This window comes from Sitodiplosis mosellana, unplaced genomic scaffold, assembly GCF_009176505.1.
Source record: "Sitodiplosis mosellana isolate CC-2019 unplaced genomic scaffold, AAFC_SMos_1.0 Smas_scaffold_20, whole genome shotgun sequence".
NCBI lineage: Eukaryota > Metazoa > Arthropoda > Insecta > Diptera > Cecidomyiidae > Sitodiplosis > Sitodiplosis mosellana.
Genome location: NW_022595262.1, coordinates 1,071,970 through 1,097,570, shown reverse-complemented (window position 1 = coordinate 1,097,570; position 25,601 = coordinate 1,071,970). Strand labels below are relative to the sequence as shown.

Here is a 25,601-nt window from a genome sequence, read left to right as displayed (position 1 = left end):
GATTTAAATTGAACAAAATATATTTAACATGTGAAATGAGAATGTAACAATTTATATTGAAATGATGACAAAATTTAAGTGAAAACAATTAAGCAACAATGCATAACTGAGGCCAAGTGCAGTGGGATAAGAGACAATGGATTAAGAACAAATTGAAAATAAACAAATAAAAAAAATCATTTGTGCGTCACCAAAAAATCAATAAAAACGTACATTTTGCGTGTGTCTTCATTTGAATGAAAATAGAAACAAGGGAACGAAATGAACTGGTTGGCTCCAAGGTAATCATATGCATATTTTCCAAATAAATTTTAGAATCCGATGCAAGGTGCATTGAGGTAAGTGAAGTAAAGCCTTGCCTTTCTGGAAAACTTTACTTATCCCATTTTTATTTCGTTGAATTTTTCACAAAAATTGGCAATAACTTTTCGCTTCTGAAAATCTCTATTCTATCACATGTAATGGATTTTGTGCTGGTTTCCTACCATTACTATTCTCATAAGGAAAGCCCATCTGAGTTGAATTATTTAAACCATCATTAAATTGATTTGTCACTTCCTTCGTTTGCGTACGACAGTTTGATGCCATTTTGCGGGATTAAATTTGTCTGATGATCAATACAGCAGAAAAGAACTATGCTATGGATATATCTTTGGGATGGAATAAAAACGCAATAATTTTTCATGAATTGTGCATTTTTTTTTCAATTGTACTGCTATTTATTGCTTTGGCTACAATCGTGCATATTTCAGCAATCGAACCATTTTATAGCCTTCGTTAATGTGTTTTCTTTAGTAAATAAATCTTGTCTATGAATGAGTGCAGTTGCACTGTCACATATACTCAATGGACGGACGATTAGTATTTTCCGTTGACATCTGCATCATTTTCCATGGTGGCGACGTCGTTAAGTGAAATTATGCGTTCGATAAACCCATTCAATCGGCACGATTTACGATAATTTCTCAACAAGTTACATCACAGTTTCACAATGCAGCTGACAAAAAAAAGACTAATGACATTGCCTTTAATAGCTTTATGCAGTGGAATCTTTTAAGCGGAAGAAGAGATATGTAGCCGCGACGTCGAAGTCTAGTCAAGTAAGTCACACATACTGTTTATAATGGTTTGCATGTTTAAGCGGAACGTTTTCATTTTCAGTATTCAGTTTTGAAAATTAGTTTTTAGAGATTGGTTTTGACTAAAAGTGGTCAACATGTATAAACACAAAGAAGATGTATCTTCTCTATGTATACATCAAAAGTTTACCTAAACTTCCAATCTTGGTCATGTAAAATTTTCTTCTTTTCCCCGACTCGAACCAACATTTGAATCAAATTACCGAAGAATAAATTGTAATTTAGCTGTGGGAAATGCATTTAAATTAGCCGCTTTGAACCGACTTCCAACTCTTGGATAATATAATTCCGTGACATTTGCACATTTTTGAAATGTGCAGGGTTGGCCAAATGGAGGTTTTGAGCATAATAAACCTACAATAACAAACATAAAAAAATCCAATGAATTACTTTTCATCTAAATAAGTTATTGAACATAAAAGTAAAACATAAATATTATTGCATATACTTGGTAGAAAATAATTGTTTTCGAGTGAAATAAAAAAAAACATTTTAAATTCGCTAAAAATGCTATCGATAGGTGCTCACGTCACGACAATGTCCCGCTTGCTCATTCAAGCAACCATATATACACTAGTGGAATAAAATGTGGATAGACGCATGAACATGAACATCGGTTGAATACTTGCACGATACAAACGTACTACGGAGCAGAAAAAACACTTCAACAAAATACAATAACATGGCGGCGGGTTTTTTGTGTTATGTGTTGTTTTTTTTTGTTTCTCTCGTCGTCTCTTCGGTCTGTGCTTCAGCCAGAGTCGTTGATTCGCATGCGATGCGTCTCTCCGCTTCACATATACAAGCAGTTGCGGTAGCTTCATCGCATCATTATCGTCAATAACTGTATGGTCAATGTAAAAATTCAGTCTAAATCTATTCCACAATGCGAGTAGACGAGTTTTCGTGGCCGCAGTCGACGTGTTGACAAAATCTAAGATCAAAATTTATTACTATTTTTTGTTTCTCGTTTGCAATCAGAACATTTGTTGTGACATTTTTTTAAATGTATTTAATGTGAATAACGCGATCAAAAAATAAAGAAACGAAAAGAAATTTCAAGACCAAAAGTACATCTTGTTCAATTTTTGTGTCGTCAGAAAAAAATTCATTGAGGAATTCACTGTGGCATTTCAGTGCGAAGCAAAAACAACAACAACAACATTTTGCGTATTTAGAAAAATGATTGAAAATAAATTGCGAAGAAAAACAAAACAACAACAGTAAAACTGCTAGAGTGAATCGAAGAAAATTTCGAAAAAAAGCAAAAACAAAATAAATTAAAATTAATAACCAACAAATGTTGTGCGTATCAGTCTGTGTCCTGTCTACTACTTGTTCTGTGTGCTTATTTTATTTTACAACAAATATTGCTGCATCTTATTTCCGCTGGCACGGTGTGTGGTTATAGTTTTTATGAATTTTTCTGTGTCATCTTTACAATTACGAAAAGAAAAAAAAACACCCCGAAAACACGAGAAAAATACTAGAAATTCGCTAATTTTTTTCTTCTTCGGGAAATTCAGGAGTGCCAAAAATTCAGCATTCGTGTGTATGTGACAAATACATTACTCATCGCCAACTGAAGAACGAATAAAAAAAACTGAACGAAAACAAAAAACGTTGCGCATATATTATAACGGGAAAAAAAGTAAATGACTAAAATTTAAAAATCGATAAAAACGAAAAGATTATCCAAAATAAACGAAAATAAAGTGTAATAAAATCAATCGTAATCGAAACCAGCATTCGATGGAAACGTCAAGTTCGCATCAACCAAAACAATAATAAAACGGTGCGCATCAAAGAGTCTACCTAGAAAATAAGGCTGACAAACAAAATAAAACGTAAGAATTTTATTTTTCATTCATTATTATTCATTCTAAAGGGGAATTATGAGGAAATGTGTTGAAAATATTTCAAACAAGATGAAAAAAAAAATGAAAGAAAAAAATTATCGCGTGACGTATGTGCATGTGTCTGGTGTTTGTGTTGTATTATGGTTTGTGTCGTTGTTGTTTAACTAGTTTAAAGTACTTATCAATCCAGTTCAAACTAAACTAATTACCTTCTAGTGACGAAAACGAAGATATTTGTGATGTAATTCTGGTGAATAGATAAAAAAATATACAACAAATTAACATGCTTACGATTAAAGTTTGTACATGTGTGTATGTGAATGCGTATAGTGCGTGAGGCGTGTGATGTGATTGTGTGCTGTATAACGTATGTGAGCGGCTCGTGAATATGTGAACGAGTGAGCGAGCGAACGAGCGCGTGTTTGAGTGTGTGTGTGCGTTTGCGTGTGCATGTGCGTGTGTATGTGCGTTTGTAATGTCGACACAATATTTTGTTTGTTTTGATGTTTTCATTTTTTCGTATTCATTCGTTTCTATTTGTTGATTTCTCATTTAATCGCTCAGACCCGTAAATAGTACTCTCTATGTCGCATTTTGCTGATCAAATGTTGACATTTTCAATTTTTCATTGTCATTTTTGTAATCATATAACTTTTTTTCCGTTTCGTTCCATTCATTTGTGTGTGACTGGCGAATCGTATGAGATTGTGTATGGAATTTTTTTTTCAGTTAACGCGCAATATTTGAGTTCGGGAAATAATTTTTCTATTTAGGTTCGACATCAATTTTATTTTAGTGAGACAAGCAGGGAATGGACCATGAATATATATATAAAAAAACTCGCTTAAAAATAAATTTCGGGAAGTTTTCTTGTTTCGTCGTCAACAGATGATAATTTTTTTTCAAGTATAATGTGCTTGGTTTATTATTGCGTTTTCTTCTGCGTCGTTCGTTTTTATCATTCACATCTCGTGCACACACACGCTCTTTCTCTCCTTTTCTCGCTCCGTCTTTTCCGGAGGCACGTGGCCTGTATGATTTGCACTCTTTTCCGCCTTCGGTTTTAACTAGTTTTATCACGAGGAGTTTATATTCGCTGGCATGTATATGCATAGATGTGGTTGTGCGCTTTGTGTTTTCATTTCGCTTGTAATCGATGATTGTTATTGTCATTTGACTTTTAGTTAGTATTGACGCTATGATGATGGTGACGGTGGTGATGGTGGTGGTGGTAATGACGTGTGCATTGTTTACATGTTTCTCACTTAAAACGCATGAGATTTATTTTGCTTTATTTGTGCATTTACATCACTGAAGGAATATAGAATAAGTAAATTTTTATTATGAAATTGTCAACATCTTGAGTCAGAACAAGTCTATCGTAAATGTGTTCTATGAAGATCTCTCTTACCGCGACATGCCTGTACATTGTTTATTGACTCGTGGAAATTGGCTCTGACTCGTACAACATAAGTCCCTCGCCATCTATTCGAATATAAATTTTCGTAAAATATCTGATGATGGATTAGTGCTGCTTTTGATTTTATATTCTTATCAACTTCCGCTGAGTGCTTCAATAAAATGAAATCGATTCGGTTTGAATAATTTAATAACAATATTATATTTTCTATACACAACCTGAATGTAAAACTTTCTCTATATATGTTGTTCAACAGCAAGTAATGTTCGGGAGTAGATATTTGCTCAAGAATAAAAAAGGCAGCTGGAAAACGTGCATTAGTCTACACAACATATGTATAGATAGTATTCGGTGTCATCGTCTCATGAATATTGGTCAGAAACCATTTTGGTATTGAAAATATTATTTATTTATAAATTTGAATGGATTTTCTGAATCGACTCTCGCGTGTCCTGTGGTCCCTAATGCCCAAAGCGTTTTTTTTATTTCTTGAAAAGCACAAGAGATTACCGATGCCGTAGAACTACGCCAAATGAATCCTAATGAGAAATGTCCATGCCATAGCGTAGCCAAATACGACTCTTATTTGATGAATTATCCAATCTTTTTTTTCGTTTTCTCTGCATATATGCTGACGGCGCTGTGACAACGTAACGCCATAAATTCGCAATGGTCCTAGTTTGATGAATAAATAAAATAAAACGACATAAACTGAAAACATGGCCAAAGAGACAAGCGGAGACAGGAAGAGAGAGAGAGAGATGAGTGTTAGTGAGAGTAATGTATGAGGTCTTTTAGCTTATGGGCCTCATAGTCAATAATGGCCAGCAAAGTAAATCATTCTGCTGATTTATGGCTTTTATTTCTTGATTTGTTTCCCATTTATGTTCTAATCTTTTTAGACGAAAAACATCAATCTTTTCATAATTTCTATTCTCATGTGACGTCCATTGTCATTCATATTTCAAGACCAACTAATTCTCATGAATACGTTTTTTTGTAATTTTCCGATCTCCACATTTCATATGCTCATTTGCATCGCATTTGCAAAACTATTCGCTAGCTTGTTCAAGTTAATGGGATTTGGGAAAAAAAGAACGAACAAGACTTGCTTCAAAATAGTAAATTGGTGTACAAGAGATGAAACAAAAATTAATACTAACAGTCAAGAGAGAAAAAAACCCTCTTCGTCCAATCCAATATAGTTTTGTAAACGTTTCGATTACACGTGTAGTAATGTCGATGAACTCATCTCTCACCTTGAACGAATACAAAATTGGTTGGTTCCAAAATTAAATGTAAGTGTGATTAGAGCACCCCTCATTCCGGTTTAATTCCGTGTAAAAATTTCTTGGAAATTAAAATGGACATTCGTATTCTCTAAAATCGAATCACTATCAGTTTTCAATATAGCCAATCTACCGTCTAAATGTGAAAGAAACGAATTATGACGAAATTCGTATTTAATGGATTTGGCAGAAAACGACGCAAAACTGTGAGAATGTGTTGCGGCACCGACCGACCCACTGCTATGAAGCCTTCTGAATTATATGGTAGAGCAGTTTCCGTGCCTTTATACTATCAGAATTGGCTTGAAAACGCAAAGACAACGAATAACTAACTTGAAAAAATATATATATTATACGTGTGTGTATTATTTCAATAGTTCGACGACATGGCGAACGGAGTAGCAGGGTCTACTGCTGCTGCTGTTGAGTGAAAGAGTCTTTTTCGATCGCTAAGTTTCATGCAATTCGTTCTGCTAATGGATTGTGCTATTCTAATCGACTCACTCATTTGTTACGCATTATTCTATGAGCTCTCCACGTACGGGCGTATCTATGCGTGTCAGGTCCGCGTTGCTTCAAGTCGCAACAACGAGAGCGAACAGGAAAGGGATAGCGATAGAGAAAAAAAAAATAAAACTATTTTCTCGTACTGTAATTTCAAATACGTACTCACACTTCGAACGCATATTAGCTATGAAATTCGGTGGTTTTTGTATGTTTTGCTGGTTGTCGTTTGTCGTTGCTGCTGCTGCTGCTGCTGTTGTTGTTGTTGTTGTTATTGTTTTTCAGTAGATCGACTGAATGAGTGTCCTTGAAGAGGTTGAACTCTGGTGACTAGACGACCGATTGTATGTAGTACGTGTGTAAAACACGCGCTTTAACTTCAAATTTGTTACATTAGATACATTTAGTCTTTAATCAAATTTGTAAAGAAAAGAAGGAAATATTTTGCGTGTTGGATTGCTATTCTTTATTTACTTTACATGATTCGAAGAAGTAAATAATAAACTGTATCGCATGGAAATATGTTTGACATGCCTATTCTCAACGGAAAAAATTAGTCATTGTGCGCGAATAATATGGCGGTTCAGCTGATATTCATGAATTCAGTTGAAATTTCAATTTAATTGAAATAATGCAAAATGAAGAAGATCTGCCATTTAATTAATACACATACGTGTTTTGTATCTACCAAATATACATAGAATACATCTATGTTCTATTCGAACCAGTTTTCTTAGTTTGAGAACAAAATTTTGTCTGCACAAACGGCGATCGGACAAAGGAACAAAAAAAAACAGTAGAAACCCAGAATAGCCAAGCAAACTTCATGCGTGTTTTTAATTCATTTTTTAAATAACATGCATGTTCGAGTGTGAAAGACAAACATAAGATTCCGTCGTTAGTTCATTGACATTTCGGTTTAGAAGCACATGGGCTATGTAGAAGGGTGGAAAAGGTATAATCATCGTTTTCGGATATATTTCATTTAAAATACATATTGGGTAGCACAAAGAAGGTATCGCACAAAGCATTTTTTTATTTTTGCCTTTTTTGTCAATCGAAATATATTTGTCTTGATGACCGTATACAAGGCTACTTTTCGAACATTATTCATTTTTTTCCGACTATTCTTGATACTGTATCCACTTTTTGTGCGACATTTTTTAAGGTAAAAATAAAAGACACTCATGATCTCGGCAAACATTGATTTTAGAAACTTCGTCGCCTAAATCCAAGAGCTCTTTTTTTCATACTAAGAATACGCTTTTTGATAATTGACCTCGTTTTCGATTCGTTAGTGGTGCTCTATTTATATGATTCTTGTTTTTTTTTTGTCATTTGCTGTGCGCCCATGTCGTATGGCCCCATTTTGGGATAAATGAAGAAAGAAAAAAAATATTATATCACCTATAAAATTTCATCGAAAGAAAATGGAGCATGAAATAGACTCACGAAAATAAAGATAGACACAACAATTTGATTTCCAACATCAGAAGATAAAAAGAAACTGTCACTTTTTCCGCACAATTTTTGTATAAGGAAATCGAAAGAAAAGTCTGAATCAAGCTCTGTGCAAGTGTATATTCATCGGAAGCGCCTTCATTCGTTGTTGATGTAATCACGTGGCAACTGCGTGTACACACAATCTCATCTTTTGGTTGTTGTTTTTTTAGTTGTTGTTGTATTTTGGTAGAGAGCGGTCCGAATGATAACATTTATTTTTATTGCACGCACCAATGGCAATGGCAATGTCGATATGATACGATATGTTCATACATAAAATAATATCAGGGTCACACTCAAGCAAGTGGCGCAAGCCTAAACATTTTCTAAGCAGAAAATAAAACGGAGGGGAAGAGGGAAAGAAAAAGGAAAAAAAAGAGAAAAAAAAATCACTTTAGTGCCAAAATCAGAATGGAAAAGAAGAAATTAAAAAAAGGAACAATAGAATTGGTTCCCTTTGAACACCAAGCGCTTTGACTTCTTTCTTTGATTTGAGTTGTTAGCAGATCATTTTTCAAAGAAATGACGAACAAAAAGCCGATCGATTTGACGAATATTTTCAGAAAAAGTATCAAAATAGCCGCATATTTCATAGAAAATCACAGTGAACACACACACACACACACACACACACACACACACAAACCCAAACAAAAAAAACGTTCGGCATTTTGATTTCCAGTCATTAATATATCGCAAACAAAAAGCCATCAAGAATGAAGTAAGAAAAAAAACTGAATAAAATAGAAATTCGCGGAAATTGAGAATATCGAATGGAGAAAAAAGGAGCATTCGAAACGGACCAAAGAATTTTCGGTGTTTTTCAATGAAATGAAGCAAACGGCCAAAAATTCCAATGTGAAAACGATATGGAATTTTGGAAGAGCAATTTCTTCGGACGCCTTTTCAATGCTGAAAGGCCAATGAAACAAGAACAAAAACAAGAAAACAAAGAAAGAAAAGAAAAGGTATAAAATGGACAAAACATATCGACTAGCTAGTGAACAAATCACGCAAGTTGTCAGGTTTCTTTCCCACGATCGATCGAATGTGATCACTAGTTTCTTCATTCGTACACTTTTTTTTTCATTTAATTTTGATTGAAATATTCATATTCTAAGTTAATACAAGCGTTGAATGTGTTTTGCTTCGCCAGAGAATGTCTTGACTCGTTCGTTGGCTGTGTCGCCATGTCGCTGTTTTTGTTATTCTTTTTTTTCAATTTTGAACTCTTGCAGAGAAAGAAAAAAAGAAGAAGAAGGAAGAGAGAAAGAGAGAGAGAGAAAAAAACAAATAAAAAAACGAATGAATGGCAATGTTCAAGATTCATTCTCTTTCGATTCCGAAACAAACAAATTCAGCTGGTTTTTTTTTTACGCGTGAACTCTTTTTCGACGAAAGCTTATTAATAACGCACAGTCAGCCAATAAATGAACGTGATCGACGTCATTTTCAATTCGGCCAGTGTATAACGAATTGATGAGAATTAAGTTGATGTTACTTTACAATCCCATTGAATACATGTATGAATTTAAAACTGAAGCGCTATACTAATTCCACTGCCAGTTTGTCTATCATTTCAAATTGAACACACATTTGTGCAAATTATTATTTTTTTCTTCAAATGCTAGCTATATAATGAAACTCGGGTTAAAACCATAAATGACGCGAATATCGACACCCACTGACTCTTATTTAAAAAAAAAAATGTTGGATGGATGAGTTGAAGAATATATGAAATATATTTGTGTTTTGTGCATAAAATTGAAGTTTCGTTTCTGTTCCGCAAGGAAATTTCATAGGAGATAGAGCAAGAGAGCGAGGAAGACTGAGAGAGAATAAACATGAAACATTGCGTCATTCCCATTAGGAACCATAAAGTGAATATTGACATATCGGATATAGATATACGGATTTTATTTTTCTTTCTGCTTATACGAACGTGGAATAGAATTTTGCCAAGATTTTATATTCAACTTGTACATTTCTTAAAAAATACTATACTGTTACACGAATTCATAGCTTAAGTGCGCTTTGTGAATCAATTACGACTCCCTTTGTTTTATTTGGTTTTGTTTTGTTATTCGTCAATTCAATTCAGTTCAATTCAGTCTCTATATACATGTATATATATACTCGAAGACCTAATCAGTAAGCTTCGCTATAACAAAGTCATTGCTGATTGGTTTGAACAACTTAAACGGCGCCAATTCAATTGAATTACGGTTGGCTTTTGATAACAGAACCATTTATTCAACGTCACTCTGATTATCTTTGCAATCTCATCACAGTTTCAACGTTTTACATCACAGTGCTACGATCGGATTGCTGTTTTTTCTTCACTACACCAATACGTGGAATAAAAACTACGTCAACAACAGTGAAATACGCAAATTATAAACAAACATTTTGTGTTTTTTTTCTTTCTATTTTTTGCATTTAATTTTGTACAGTTAATTGAGTTGTAGGCGACACTATGATTTTAAGAACATTCCTGGATGTTCACTTAGATGAATTTCGAAATTCATGATAAGTTCAACAAAAAGTATTTCGGAAAATTTTAGTCACACATTTTTGTTGAAAACGAAAACCGTTATCAAAATCCGGCTATTCAAATGATCATCATGATTTTCAATATTTAAGTTAAAACGATAATTGTATCATGCGATAGAGTATGAATTGAAAGGTCGACTTTTTGCCAAAAATCTTCAAAATGAATGAATTACTAAAGAATATTCCTTTTGATGAAGTCACCAAGCATTAAATTAATGTTACCATGTGTACTGATTTTATCAGTACTGTACTGACTTTTGTCAAACAATTTTGTTCGGTACTGATTTTCACTGAGTGCTGATTTTTTAAGCTTCGTACTGATTTCGTAATGTTTCGTACTGATTTTTTGGAATTTTGAAGTTTTGGTACCGAATTTTTTTAGCGGCATGTACTGATTTTGTACTGATTTTTTGTCTAAAGATGCGAGTACTGATTTTTCATCAAAATGACATGGTAACATTACATTAAATAGATCTTTATTTTTATTCTTTATTGAAGAAATATGAGTCTTACGGCATCTATAAAAAAAAAATCAATTTTTGTCTTGATGTCAATTCCATGAATTTAAGTTCAATGGCCCAAAAATATTTCAAAACGAATTTAGCAGCGATTTTATTTTGCTGGCTCCTTTACACCCGCTTATTGTCACACTTTGAACAATTGTAGAGCGCCATCCATAATTGACAGCAGAATCAGCTTTAAATAGCCGAAAGTAATTTCGACATATTGTAAAATGTTGCGAAATCACACCAATTAGTACTGAATTTCGCCGTCATTTATGGACGGCGCTCTACAATTTCACACTTCGTATTTTGTATGTATTTAATACAAGATTATATGCGTGTGCTCCTTTAGCTCTCGTTCAGGCTTGGCACCTGAAAACAAATGTACAATATTTCAGTAGAAGAGTAATTGTATCTATAGTAACTGTAAATATTTGTAAAATGGAGGATTTTTATAGAACAATCAAGGTGCAGAACCTGAATGGTAGGAAATTGGAATTTTTGAATAAAGTCTTAAATGATGATTCCATTTTGGAACGTTTCATTTCAAAGCCAGTTCCAAGTTCATTTATTTTATGGCAGCTGAGTGATAAATTTTTTTTATTATCACCGACAAATGATAGGAGTTGGACACTACAGTTCACTACACGTATTAATCGTCTTAAAAACTTAAGACCAATCAATATTATTGCAATATTAAAATAAGCTCATAAAATTGTCATCAACTTCTAAAACATTTAAAAGTATATTATGATCAGATGAAAAACCTCGACGAGGTTAAAATGGAGTGACGCTCCGTGCGTGGATTTACCACTCAAAAGGAATGATATCATTTTGAGTGACGCTTTCACGCTGCATTACCCCTGGATACAAAGTTCAGGAGTGTTTTTCGCATTCACTATTGCAAAAAATTATTACAATGAGGAAAAATCTCGCGTCACGACTTTTACACGGCAAAATGCTTAAAAGCTTTGGAACAAAATTCAAAATTCGTGACGCGATATTTTTCCTTATTGTGAATAAATTTTTACAATAGTGAATGCGAAAAACATTTCTGAACTTTGTATCCAGAGGTAATACAGCGTTAAAGCGTCACTCAAAATGATATCATTCTTTTTGAGTGGTCAATCCACGTACAGGAGCGTCACTCCATTTTAACCTCGTCTAGAGGTTTTTCATCTGATACAAACACACATCCAAATCGATACGTTCATAAAAAACCATGGTCAAACTGCCAATGCCCATAACTTCCTCGTTTTTGGACCAATCGGGGCGCTTAGACCGACGTTGGAAGGTCGGCGAGGTGGAGCTTCTCTTGGATCTCAGACCACCCCCTGGGTACCCCTTTTGTGGGATATGGATATAGAATTGAAAATTTATCGAAATTTTGAAACCACTATATTTTTGCCTGGACCACACTTTAGGCATGGGGGGTATAGTCGCGATCCGACAGCAAAAACCAAAAATACATTGATTCATATGGACACTGAATGTAAAGAATGTGACAAGAGCGAAACTAGTGAAAATATTCATGAACTAACATGTAATCACAAAGTTTCTATCTTAATTGCATTGAAAAACACAACAACAACGCCTGAAAGTAGTCAAAATTGCAAGTTTCAATCATTTAAACATGAATAAACATGTTAAGCACGCACCCATTTCTGTGACATAAAAAGTCTCATGCTATCGGATCGTGGATATAGTGTTTCCGACTATTTGGGCCAAGACCTTTTCAACGATACCTAACACGCCGGGGCCCAAATATTGTCCTGAAAAAATAGCATACTTACTGTACAATATAGTCGTGACGCAAAAACTGACATTTTTGATATTTGGCTTGAAATGCACAGTCTATGGAGCGTCAATTGTCGGACTACCGTCCTCCGTGATTTGAGGGAAGTACAAAAATATAAAAACAACTATAAAATTTGTATTTCACATCAAGATAACATTCAATTTGATTGTCATAAATTTATTTTTTCAATTTAATAGTTCCAACGTAGATACCATTTGTACGGCTTAATGGTGGATAACACATATCTGCTTGATGTTCTCAGAGTTATAACAAAAGAAATCACATTCAAAATTTATTTGATAATTTGAATACACGTTATTAAAATGCATTTTGCATTATAAAATTCGTATTAGATCTACGTCGTATAATTAGCAGAGGTGAGCTCGATATGCAAAGAAAGTTGTTTGGCCAATGTTAATCTTTTGAGGAAATTCAGCTTTGGCATTAAATTGCATAAAATGATGTCATTTAACTTGATATAACGGAAAATGTGAATCAGAGCGATAGAAAGCCAGGCTAAAACATTACTAGCCCCGATTGAATACACGGCAAATTCGCGAATATTACATAAAATCCTGAAAGAGATAAGAACAAACGCGACATAGCCAATGTATAGAAAATAGCAAAAACATATATAAATCAATAGTGTGTCTTACGAAGGCGGTGTGTCGCATTTAAAACATGTACCTTCATCGCACTGTTGTTTATACCGTTTGTTTATTTTTGCAAATGTTTGGGCGGCCACTTTGTGCATGCAATTGAAAAATAAAACGAACATTGACTCATGCGATCGGCCACACGAGCGTTTATCACATCGCCGACATAGACAGAGACAGAGCGAATGAGCGAGCGAGCGAGCAAAAGAGCTAGAGAGTCATAGCATTGAATCACATATTGTGTGTAGGTAATTGATTTAGGTATGCGCCATTCGAAAACACTGTTCCAATTCGAATTTTGTATCTGTGCTAAATCTTACGGCTGGTTCAAGTTGTAAAATCTAGTGCATGCACATTTCACCATCAAAAATGTAAAAAAAGAAAAACCGTGTAAATTGATTGATGGCGCCGATGATTCCACTCTTCAAAGCCGCCGAATATTCAAACCTCTCGAGGAATTTTCCTTGTTCAAAAGAATTTGTTTTGTGTTTTTTTTTACTATTGTCAAATGATTCGTTGAACTTTTTCTACAGTCTCAGTTGAAATCGTTTGATAAATTGCTGTATAGATTTTCACAAAGGAAAAGTTTCTCGATTGATGCAATTGGAAAAGTAATGAAGATCTATTTGTTGTTGGTGCCTGTTCAATTCCCCAAAATACATATATGTGGTATTCTTGCTATTACTGTCTACACCTCAAAATTTGCGATTTGTAATTTCAAGCATGCCCAACATAATCATGCCTAGAGTGAGCATGCCTTGCATCCAATAAAGTCAGTGATATGCAAGACTAAGAGAGAAAAAAACGGCTACAGCACAATTTTATCCCAATGGAATAGACATTTTTCATGCTTATTTCATTCGCATGATCGTCGCCTACGTTGTTGCTTCCGATGCTAAGAACGATGAAAAGAAGAAAAAAAACCTTGACCATTGCGAATGAATATGCAGGCTTCTTTGACTGCAGTGCGCCTGTGAGAAACCAAAGTGCATCATTTTCTTTTTGTGCATCGCATTTGCTCGATAGATACAAAACAGACGATTGAAATAGTGGGGCAAGCCAACTATAATAACCCCGCTATCGAGAGAGTAGCGAATAGCCGGCGGCAATAAGCCCAATTGAGTTGTCGACACTCGTACGTTCATCGTTTTTAATAGGCTCATTTTCACTGGCACATGGTTGCTCGGATGATGTGCATTTTACGCTAGAATAATATCATTCTGCTCAGCAATTATTCTCCACTTGCAATCCTCGCTATCTTGCTTTATCTTTCTCTCTCCCTCTTCGTACTTACTTTCTTGCAGACTAATGTCGCGGCATTTACAGTGCAAAAGTTTATATATATTCGTGTTTTTATTTTAAAGAATGAAAATACCGATTGCTACCTCGTCGTCTTCGTATTGCGTGCACTATGACGACAACTGAATGAATATTGCATTTATTTCCTATTTTACTTGCTTTTGTTTTCATTTTCCATTTTTGCGCAAATAAAAATCACCCGACGAGAATGAAAATGATTAAAAATAGACGAAAGAGAGAGAGATAGAGAGAGATAGAAAAAGAATACACGGGAAAAGTGTATCAAGCAAAAACTTAATCATGATTATCTGCATCAGAAATATACGAGACTGAATGAATGGCGTGAAATAAAACATTTCATTTCATTTGTGCAGTAGCAGCAACAACAGTCAAAATATTGTATTTCTTTTTTCTTCTGTTTTTGTTGATTTGATCTTAATTAAATCGTTATTCTGTTGCGTCACCTGCATTATTTGTTGGGCATTCGTTGAAATTCTTTCATTATTTGGTTTTGTTGTTGTAATGCACACTACAGAGAAAGGTTCTAGACGGTAGTATAATACATTTTCAAAATGTAGACGGCGCCTATGCGTGCGACAAGGACGGATAGATTCGGGTTTCTTGTTATATGCAGCACATATTTTTGAGTCATTGCTACTAAATTCATCAACAAAATACAAAAAAAAAATGGTGTGTATTCCGTTTGAATGGCATATTCCGAATATATAACGTTGCGCAATTGTGCATATGGCGTTGTTTATTGTTGTTCGGTGTAACTTTTTACTGACTTGTTGTTTTCAATTTCTACCGCTTTGAACCAGCACAAACGCAAAAAAATTAAATGTGAAATGTATGACTCAAGTCAAATACATATATGAACGATTTCAGAAAAATATCGACATTTACGCTTAAAGTTAAGGGATTAATTACAATCGCGTTCGATCGGCTATACAATTTTTTTTTTATATAGAATTTACAACTAACTATATTCAAAAACCGCTGTGCGATTGCATGTTGTAGGACTTGTAATAGCTATCGACCACATATAACATCGTCTATTTCCGTTATTTTGTGTTCTCATTCAAAAAATTGGTAGTAGCTTTGAATATCTCTCTCAAATCGATCGATAAATCCAGAAACAAATGTATAAGGCAATGGTCACAAAGCTATGAACAAAGTAATTTTCAAAATTTCGCTAGTTTATATATAAAAAAAATCACCCTCGAGAAACAGCTCCTCTAATAATACCGATTGCATGGCATTTTCGTAAGATCCCGTTAATTAATCTCCGTTTTTAGAATCAATTTCTTCAGAAAAGCTTAATTTCACAAACAACATAGCGATAGGAGCGATTTCGATGAATATTTGTGAAACAAAAACAAAAACGGTTGTTTGTCGGTACCGTCACGCGCTTTAGATCACGAACTATTTGAACTTGTATGTAAAAATTATTATTTTGATGTTGTTGTGGCGGCTGTTTGTACTGTTTGGTTGGTAATAAAATTGATTATTTTGTTATTTCTTCCAATTGAATTCAATGAATTGAGCGATTATTCCTGTAAATTTGGAATTTTCCTCGAATTTATCAATTGTGCATATTTTTATATTGCATTCAATCCGGTTCAAATCCTATTCGAATACAATTCAAACCGTTTTCATGCAAATGCAAATAAAAAAAGATGCGATGATAAGACTATCTTGATTAAAAAACAGACCAAAAAATCGTTCAATCTAATATCCCCAGTTCAATTATAGATCGTATAAATAGTTCATATACAAATAGCAGGGGAAATAGACTCCATGAAATGGCAGGAAAGTCGAAATAGCGTGAAGTGCCAATTGAAGGCCAAACCAAATACAAATATAGTTCGAGTTTCGTTCATCAAATACTCTGTGTTGAATGTTTGGCGTGAAAAGCGATAAAAAAAACGTGTAAACAAAAAATGAGAAAAAAATTACAACTAAAGTGTATTCGTACGTGCCAATACGAATCGCTATATAATCATTGCTCTTGAAATTTTGTAATAACGGACTAAAGCGATGTTATCGTGATAATGCTAAAATCGCGCGATAAACATCATTTGTTACGTATGCTGCAAAACAATAATAACAACAAAATCTTGTTCATTTGTCGAAAATATAGGTTTTATCTGTGAATATGAATTCAAATAAGCAATTGATTGCTTGGTTCAGGAGTATGTGTTCTAGAATTGACCGTATCGATTTTGACATGAAATGACGTTAGTCCGATTTGCAAGTTGATTGGTTCCCTAGTTTAGATGATTCGTTTATCTGTGTATCTTTTCTGCATAAAGAGAGAGAACGAATTGAAGATTTTTGCATCGAAATTGCTTTATTGATCAATTGATCGGCGCACTGATTTGATAGGTGTGTTACTATTCATGGTTGTGCTATCTGTGCACACGTGTCAACCTTCTATTTTCAGCGTTGTCGTTGGTAATCTGGTTATCAATGCAATTGACATGTTCGTCGTGTGTAAATAACAATTTATATTATTCCCAAGAATTGCTTGTTTTCCCTCTCTATCGTTATAGTAATTTTCGCAAAATGATAGCTACAAACCAGCAATCAATATCTCAATTATTATTACTACCATTGGAATCGACGTTGTAAAAAACAATGAAATCAAATAAAAATACATTAAAATGAAAGAAAAACAAAAACAAATGAATGATATAATAAGAAGTGAATTATACAGGAATGAATGCAATCACAACGTGAAAACACGTCGGTATATAAATGCACCGACTCCGGAAGAGTGTTTCCAAAGAAACACTGTTTTCCTACAATGTCTTCTTATTATGACGGTATTTTGAAATAAATTATCTTCATGTTGGTACAAATATGCGGGGAGTAAACAAAATTCGAATTATTGCCTGCTCGAACTCTATAGTTCTGCAGTTCGTGAAATTACCCTCGAGATACCTGAAATGATGTTGTGAGTCCATTTTTTATTCATACGGCAGAGAAAAAATCTCACAAAGTATTAACATTATGGTATCTGTTTTTTTTAAAAATGGGATCTGTGTCTTTTGTTCACAATATACTAAATGTGAATTATATGACCAAGAAATCGGCTACAGTCGATAACATCATTCTTACTTTTTGCGAATAGAACGAGACAAAGAGGTAGAGAGAGAGAGAGAGAGAGAGAGAGAGAGAGAGAGAGAGAGAGAGAGAGAGAGAGAGAGAGAAAAAATCAAAATTGGTTTTCCAACTAAAGATTGTGATAGAACACATTGGCGCACACAAGGCAGCCAACAAATGAGAGGCCAGAAATCGCGAGGAAGATGAATTACAAAGAATGAAGATGGAACGCGGGCGCGCGCGCGCGCGGCACACATGAAAAACACAAGAAAAGAATATTTGGATAGCAACAATGTTGCAGGTCTTCCTTTGTTAATGCTGATGTTGAATAATTTGCTGCGCTTGAACTCTCGCACTCTTTTTCTGCGTATTGGAATCATTAGCCTTTTTTTATTATCTTACTTGAGTAATGTAGAGGCAGTGGTTTTCTTCATCAAGTTCGATTGATTTATTTATGGACTTTCCGTTTGTAACTGGTTTTCTAGCGCTCGTGTTGTTTGTTGCTGTTGTTTATGAGTGTGTGTGTGTGTTGTGTGCACAAGTGGATGTGAAGTGAAGCACGTTCGAAACGAAAATCTTTCTGGAGTTGTTATGTTCCCAAATCGGCGACCGATTGGATTTTTTCTCTGATTTTCTATGTGCATTGATTCGATTCTAGGAAGATTGCTCTGTTGGGTTTGTTGTATGCGACATTCCTTCACACAAACACAGTGAAAATTGAAACAGTGAACAACCCGAGCACAATGTTTATATTTGTCGTTTGAATGGCATTTATTAAGTCTCCTTCTTCTTGATTTGGACAACTAGCGTTTCGAACTCGATTCAAACAAACAAAACCATAAGTGTGCGGCGACACATTTCAGGATAGCGATAACAATTTTGCCGCATCTCTCTGTCTCAATAAATCTGAAGTATTTTCTTTTCGCAATAAGAAAATAGCGCAGTCGATTTCATTCCAGAAATTGTGTGCGTGTGTGTGTGTGTACTGGGCATGCTTCGCTTCTGTCCACTAACTAATGGCGTATGTGTTTATATTCGTATGTAATATATTGTTGAACGTTATTGTCGATGGTTCTACTCTTTTTTTGTTTACTTTTCTCTTAGTTCTTAGTGTTTTATCTTTGGCTTTTGTTTGCGTTGACGCGTTTCAACTGCAAATCGCGACTGTGATCAGAATGTATACAAGGAATTCCATTTAAAGCAACGGAATTCGAGTGAACCTAATTGAATTTCAACCAATGTCACATTTGAATAAAAATCATCAATTCGGTTTTTCGTATTTGTCACTCTTGATGAACTGACTAAAAATAATCTTTATCGAAGAAATTCCGTGTAATATTGTGCTAAAATAGAAACAATTGGAAATTCCACGTTTCTTGAGCAACACTGAATAATAATCAATTGTTTAAAAAAAATTGAAACTTTCTTTATACATCTATGTATTTTTTGAAGGTTGTTTTAATCTATGATAAACATTTGAATTCAGATATAGTTTTGGCTTTACATATAACTCCTCTTACACAACATATTCTATATCATAAATAAGAAATGCTTGTGATAAGTTCTAGCATAATTGAAAAATAAAACGACTTATCACAATCATTCGAACATATTTCCAATGGAAATTTTGTGTCAAATAATTGGTCGGGGGGCAAATCACTCTCTTTGCAATTACTTCCCAAAAGTTGCAATTACTCCATTTTTCAACAATTACTGGTCGGTTGCAATTACTTGTATATGAAAAGTAATAGTAAATTTTGAGGTAATTGCTGAAAAAAAGAGTAATTGCAACTTTTGGGAAGTAATTGCAAAAAGAGTGATTTGCCCCTCGTAATTGGTACACTTCATACATTTTCTTAAAGCAAGATAAGCATTTTCAAGGCTATGGTAAAGAGCACCATTTTACCGTAATTCACATAATTTAGAGTCAAAAGAAATGAACACCATAAGGCATAAGGCATATTGCTCGTTGCCCGTCCTGATAATAATCAGAACTCACATTTTACGAGTTTTTTTTTCTTTTAACTGAAAAAACGGCTTTGTATAGCTTTGAAAGATAAAGTATGACGCACTCGACTCAAGCATTTTTTTATGTATTTTTGCCGAAACAACTACCATTTATGTAGAACATACTTCGCTCGCCGACTGAGTGTGACCAGGAGGGAACATTTTTCTTGGTTAATTTCAATTAAATTGTTTGTTTATATTTTATGGCGCTTCATTTTTTATAGTATTTGGTTTCATAATAAAACATTTTTACGACTGAATTGTACATGGCCATCCATTCTAAAGAGATGTTGATTAATTTTGCTCAATGGTTCCCATGGCGTACAGTTAATTTATTGACACCACTGAATTAATATTTCGATTATACAACCCATTCGCAAATTGTCACGCTGATTCTTGACGCCCCAGTCACTTTGGGTGAATCGTTTTTGACTAATCGATTACGAAACCATGAACTACAAAATATTCAATTATTTTCTATTTGAATGTGGTGTAGGTTTTCATCTATCCTCAAAGTAGAGTGAAACTGGATACTGGAGATTTTGCATTGACGTTTCCGACTGTAAACATGACAACAATTCATATGCGTGTGCTGTCAAAGTCACTTTGTCATGCGTCATTCACATTAATGCTTTGACTGATTGTGGTGAACAGTGGTGAGATTGTAAACGCCATACATTTTATATACATTATTTGTTTGGGAATTATATTCATTTATTTTCTTTTATTGTTGATATTCGGGCTCTGCAAAGCCTAGGCTTCATCCACGATTTGTTTTCCAAAGAAATATTTCGAAAAAATCGTGAGTTTGCACTGTCAACAATTGTGTGGTTTTTCATATGATTTTGAAGTCATCGAATATTGCCACCCGTTCACACATTCAATGAACTTGCTACACCAAATGATAGTTGAGTTCATTGCTGACGTTTTTCAATCCGCCATACGTTTTTATGTGTGTGTGTACATCAAAATGTCAAAGTTGTCAAGAATACAACCGTTCTCCTCGTTCTTTACCAACAACAACAATGACAATTCATTGAATGCGAACCAATGTTATTTGAATAGTTTGGAGCGAAAATGTAATACAGAAAAGTTGAGCGGAAAAGGGATAGCTATATAGTAAACTGTATAGTAAACTATTATGAACTATATAGCTATCCCATTTCATTTGAAATTTTTCCGTTCTTTTCCGAACCACTCCACTTCTGGTATGTGTACGTGACAAAATACAAATAAAAATGATACTACAGTCAATAATACGCAACAGCGTTGTTTCGTTGGTACAACAGTTAACATTGCTTCGTTAACGCTACTCGAAATGAATAAGGAATTTGTTCATTTGGTTGAAAACAAAAGGTATAGAGTTGGCTGGGCAGGAGAGTTCGTTGGCTTGTTATGTGCGTACGTGAGAGATCACATCAACGGTTATGAAATGGTGACATCGTTGATTTGGAAACGCCACCGTTCACACAAAATCCAAACCTATTTTAAATCGTAAAAATAATTCAGAACGACGCTAGACGACGACTCAGCTATATTAAATTAACCCAAAGGTTTGATTATCCACCACAAACTACTTGTCTTCATGCGCTGTCAGCGACTTGAGCGAGTGTTTGCTTTATTATTTTATTCCGATGCATATTTAAAAAAAACAACATTTGGCCGATGTGTATTGCGGAGCATATGGGATATATGAATTGGTTGTTGGGCAAAATTCTGTATTCTTGAAAATTTACAACGTTTTTATTTTTAGCACAAATTGAGTAAATCAGGAGCAAAATTATTATTCACCAGGGCAACCAAAAATATTTACGAAAATATGAAATATTTTTTTTAAATATTTCGTCCAATCTGCCGAAAAAAAATATTTATAAATATTTCGCTATTTTTGGGAGATTTCATGAATAATTATTTCCATCACATTTCAGACTGTGCATGTCAATAATTTCATTATTTTTGTCTTCGAAATCAATGTATCGCAAACTTGCGTCATTCGTCACCGCTTTCTGAGCACAAAATTTCACTTTAGCAATCGATTTTTAAATCTAGTATCCTTTGTTGACCACTACAACACACAGAACTATGTGTACGAGTCGTTCGTTTTCATTCGAAAATTTCGAATTTTAAATTTGAAAGTGTGTGTCGTAATTTATTGTAATAGCTTTAATTAGTCTTTAATCAACATACTTTCCTTGGAAAACACCAAAAATTTATTATTTTCATCGAAATAAATATAATGGTTTTTAATGTAAATATTTTAAATATTTTGGTAAATATTTTGGACTTTTTCATAAATATTTTTGGTTGCCCTGTTATTCACATAACATACAAATTCCATGGCAAAAAAGTGGATTCGTTATGTGAACTTTGTTTGGAAAATATAACGTTCGATTCGATTTTCTTCCATTACTCAATGCAAATTATTTGCTAAATGTTCTCAGACAAAAAAAAGAATTTTCAAAAATATATTTTTTGCAGTCAGGTCACTTTATTGTTGACATTAGCTTAATGCCACAATATGTTTTGCATGGATCGTTATTTTACGGGATAGTTTTATTTTGTATCTAAAAACCACTTATCCTTCATACTATATTCCATGTAATTTATAATTAGTAGGTAATTTGTATGCAAGGAAATGTATGTAAATACAATGGATTGGATGGTTTCAAATTGTTATAGTTTTTAATTAAACAGAAAGCAATAAAATTGCAAATTCATCTTTTTATGAATGTTTTTTTTTAGAAAAAAATTGTTGATCATCCAACAAATATTTATTTACGATCAAGTGTCACTATAAAAGTTCTACAACTTTCTGGCATATATTTTTTTCCTTTAAAAGACTACAGCCATATCTATAGTGACATTTCAATATTCATTTCGTAAAATATGTCTTTGATTTATATTCGAAGTGCACAGCTTACACTTAAAATTCGTCGTCTACACATGTTACACATTCTTGCCGGAAATAATATCTGACGGACAAGCCATGAATCAATTTACCATTAAAGTTGAACATACGATTGTAACAAATCCGTTGTTATTGGCTTTCATTCAGCATTTTAGCCCAACACATCACAAATGTTGTGGTCAGTTTTATGGATTCACATTTGAACAATCACGTCGAATGTATTGTAAACAATAGAATTCCAGAACATTCTATAGACGAATTCTATAGCTGACTGAATATTTTTGTACTATTTTCTTTGAACTGTTTTTTTAAATTTTATTTATTACTAAACTTGGTTTGTTTTTCCTTTATAGGAACATTGTAAGTGTAGCAGCGCAGCAGCAACAGCCGCCGCCGCCGTCGTTCTGAACGAAACGAAAAAATAAACCACAAAATGTCAACTAGTGAAAGCTTCGGACCGCAGGCCACCATTGTTAAAGAAGGTTGGCTTTATAAGCGCGGTGAACACATAAAAAATTGGCGACCACGTTACTTCATATTGCGTGACAATGGATCGCTAATGGGCTACAAATCGAAACCAGATGGAACAAATCAGGCTGATCAACTAAATAATTTCACTGTAAGAGGTTGCCAAATAATGAGCGTAGATCGCCCAAAACCATTCACATTCATTATTCGTGGATTGCAATGGGCCAATGTCATCGAAAGAACATTTCATGTGGATAGTGAACAAGAGAGGCAAGAATGGGTTGAAGCCATTCGGTAAGTTTGCTTTGGAGTTCAATCTTAATGACAAATAACGAATTTTATTATTGCAGTTCTCAAAATGAATTTTTGTTTTGGTTCTTTGTTTCAGATATGTGGCAAATCGACTCAGCGAAATGGGAGAAACTGCAATGTCACCATCTAGCTCAACAGATATGACTGACGTCGACATGGCATCCATAGCCGAGGACGAACTCTCAGAAAAGTTTTCAGTTCAGGGTATCGCAACTGGAAAAACCAGCGGAAAAACTAAAATTGTATGTGTCTTTATTGAAATAGATTTATTATTTGGCAATTAGAATGTGCATTAATGTTTATTTCTTACCTTCGATCCATTACAGACGTTAGAGAACTTTGAGTTTTTGAAAGTCTTGGGCAAAGGAACATTTGGCAAGGTGATTTTGTGCCGTGAAAAGTCCACTGAAACACTCTATGCCATCAAAATGCTGAAGAAAGATGTAGTCATACAAAAAGATGAAGTCGAACACACACTAACTGAAAACCGTGTACTTCGGTCAACAAAACATCCATTTATTATCGTAAGATAGAGAGACTTTTTCTTCCAAACATTCCATTTCAATAATATTCAATATTTTCTTGTAGTCGCTGAAATATTCGTTTCAAACGTTACATCGTTTGTGCCTTGTGATGCAGTATGTGAACGGTGGAGAATTGTTCTTTCATCTGAGTCGTGAGCGTGTGTTCACTGAAGATCGTACACGTTTTTATGGTGCTGAGATCATTTGTGCGTTGGGCTATTTACATTCACAAGGAATCATTTATCGAGATTTAAAATTGGAAAATCTGCTGCTCGATAAGGACGGACACATCAAAATAGCCGATTTTGGATTGTGCAAAGAGGAAATCACATATGGATCAACAACGAAAACATTTTGCGGTACACCCGAGTATTTAGCTCCCGAAGTATTGGAAGACAATGATTATGGATTGGCGGTAGATTGGTGGGGTAAGTTGCAAAACACAGGCACAAAATGAAAGTGAAAATAATTAAATGACATTCAAATTAATTTTCTCCATACATTAACAAAGGTACGGGTGTCGTCATGTACGAAATGATGTGTGGCCGTTTGCCGTTCTATAACCGCGATCACGATGTTTTGTTCACCCTCATTTTGGTGGAAGAAGTGAAGTTCCCGCGCAATTTATCACTCGAAGCCCGCAGTTTATTGAGTGGATTGTTAGCTAAAGCACCGAAAGATCGTCTGGGAGGCGGCCCCGAAGATGTCAAAGAAATCATGGTTCACCCATTTTTCGCCTCAATTAACTGGAAAGAACTAGAAAATAAGAAAATAACACCACCATTTAAGCCACAAGTCACTAATGACACCGACACGAGATATTTTGACTCTGAATTCACCGGAGAAAGCGTCGAACTAACGCCACCAGACAATTCAGGGCCTTTGGGTGCAATTCAAGAGGAACCCTATTTTTCACAAGTATGATCACTTGCTTTGTTATTTCAATCTCTTTTGACCTGGTCAGAAAACTAATTTGTAATTTCTTATCACAGTTCAGCTACCAGGATTCATCAGCATCGACACTCGGTACATCTGTGCATTTTTGTAGTTCAGCTACGGGCACCGGCATACTGATGCAATAGATCTGTGTATAACTTTTTTTTTTGTTCAAAACTTTTCAATGTCGTTCGTATTGTTGCTCCATCATTTCGGAATGGAAATGGATTTACTAAACTGAGAGTGCCTACATTGCCATTTTGGTTCCAAATCGAATGACAATCGCACCAAAAATATTTAGAAAAAGGTACGTTCCGTTAACGTTCGCAAATGTTTTCTCAACCCTCACATAAAACCATTTTTTTCGATTGAGACCAATGGAGTTCTGTACTATTTTTGATTTATTTCTCAATTTAGAAACTCATCACGGCAAGCAAATATGCGGCATCAAATCAATTCCACACAGTGAAAAGAGAGGAGATAGCATGCACCTGCCCCTGCCCCATTAAGACACTATTTATACATGAGATAGTAAATCCCATCACCATCATTTACCATCAAAATACACAAACACACACACACAAACACGAATCCTATACACAACACTTCCGAAAGTGCTAATATAATGTAAACAAGAAGAAAACAAAAATTGATGAAAAAAAATTAGCTTGAAAATTTATAATTTGAAAAATTGTAACAATAAATATGTGTAAGCAAAAGAGAGATAGTTCTGTATTGAAGTGTATGGATCAATGATGGAATGAAGACTTGTCGACAGTCAAATTACTCATGTTGACTCTACCTTGAATTTAAGC

The 25,601-nt window shown here is 34.4% G+C and overlaps 1 protein-coding gene across 1 annotated transcript; it reads left to right on the top strand.

Annotated features, from left to right (window-relative positions):
* The first annotated feature begins 1,752 nt into the window (after window positions 1-1,752).
* LOC129568494 (RAC serine/threonine-protein kinase) lies at window positions 1,753-25,505 on the top strand. Its single transcript, XM_055446471.1, has 8 exons — window positions 1,753-2,986; window positions 22,900-23,308; window positions 23,403-23,568; window positions 23,653-23,850; window positions 23,915-24,278; window positions 24,362-24,768; window positions 24,843-25,093; window positions 25,204-25,505. The coding sequence occupies exons 2-7, from the start codon at window positions 22,980-22,982 to the stop codon at window positions 24,930-24,932; spliced, it is 1,554 nt and encodes a 517-aa protein (XP_055302446.1). The 5' UTR covers window positions 1,753-2,986; window positions 22,900-22,979; the 3' UTR covers window positions 24,933-25,093; window positions 25,204-25,505.
* Window positions 25,506-25,601: the final 96 nt, after the last annotated feature.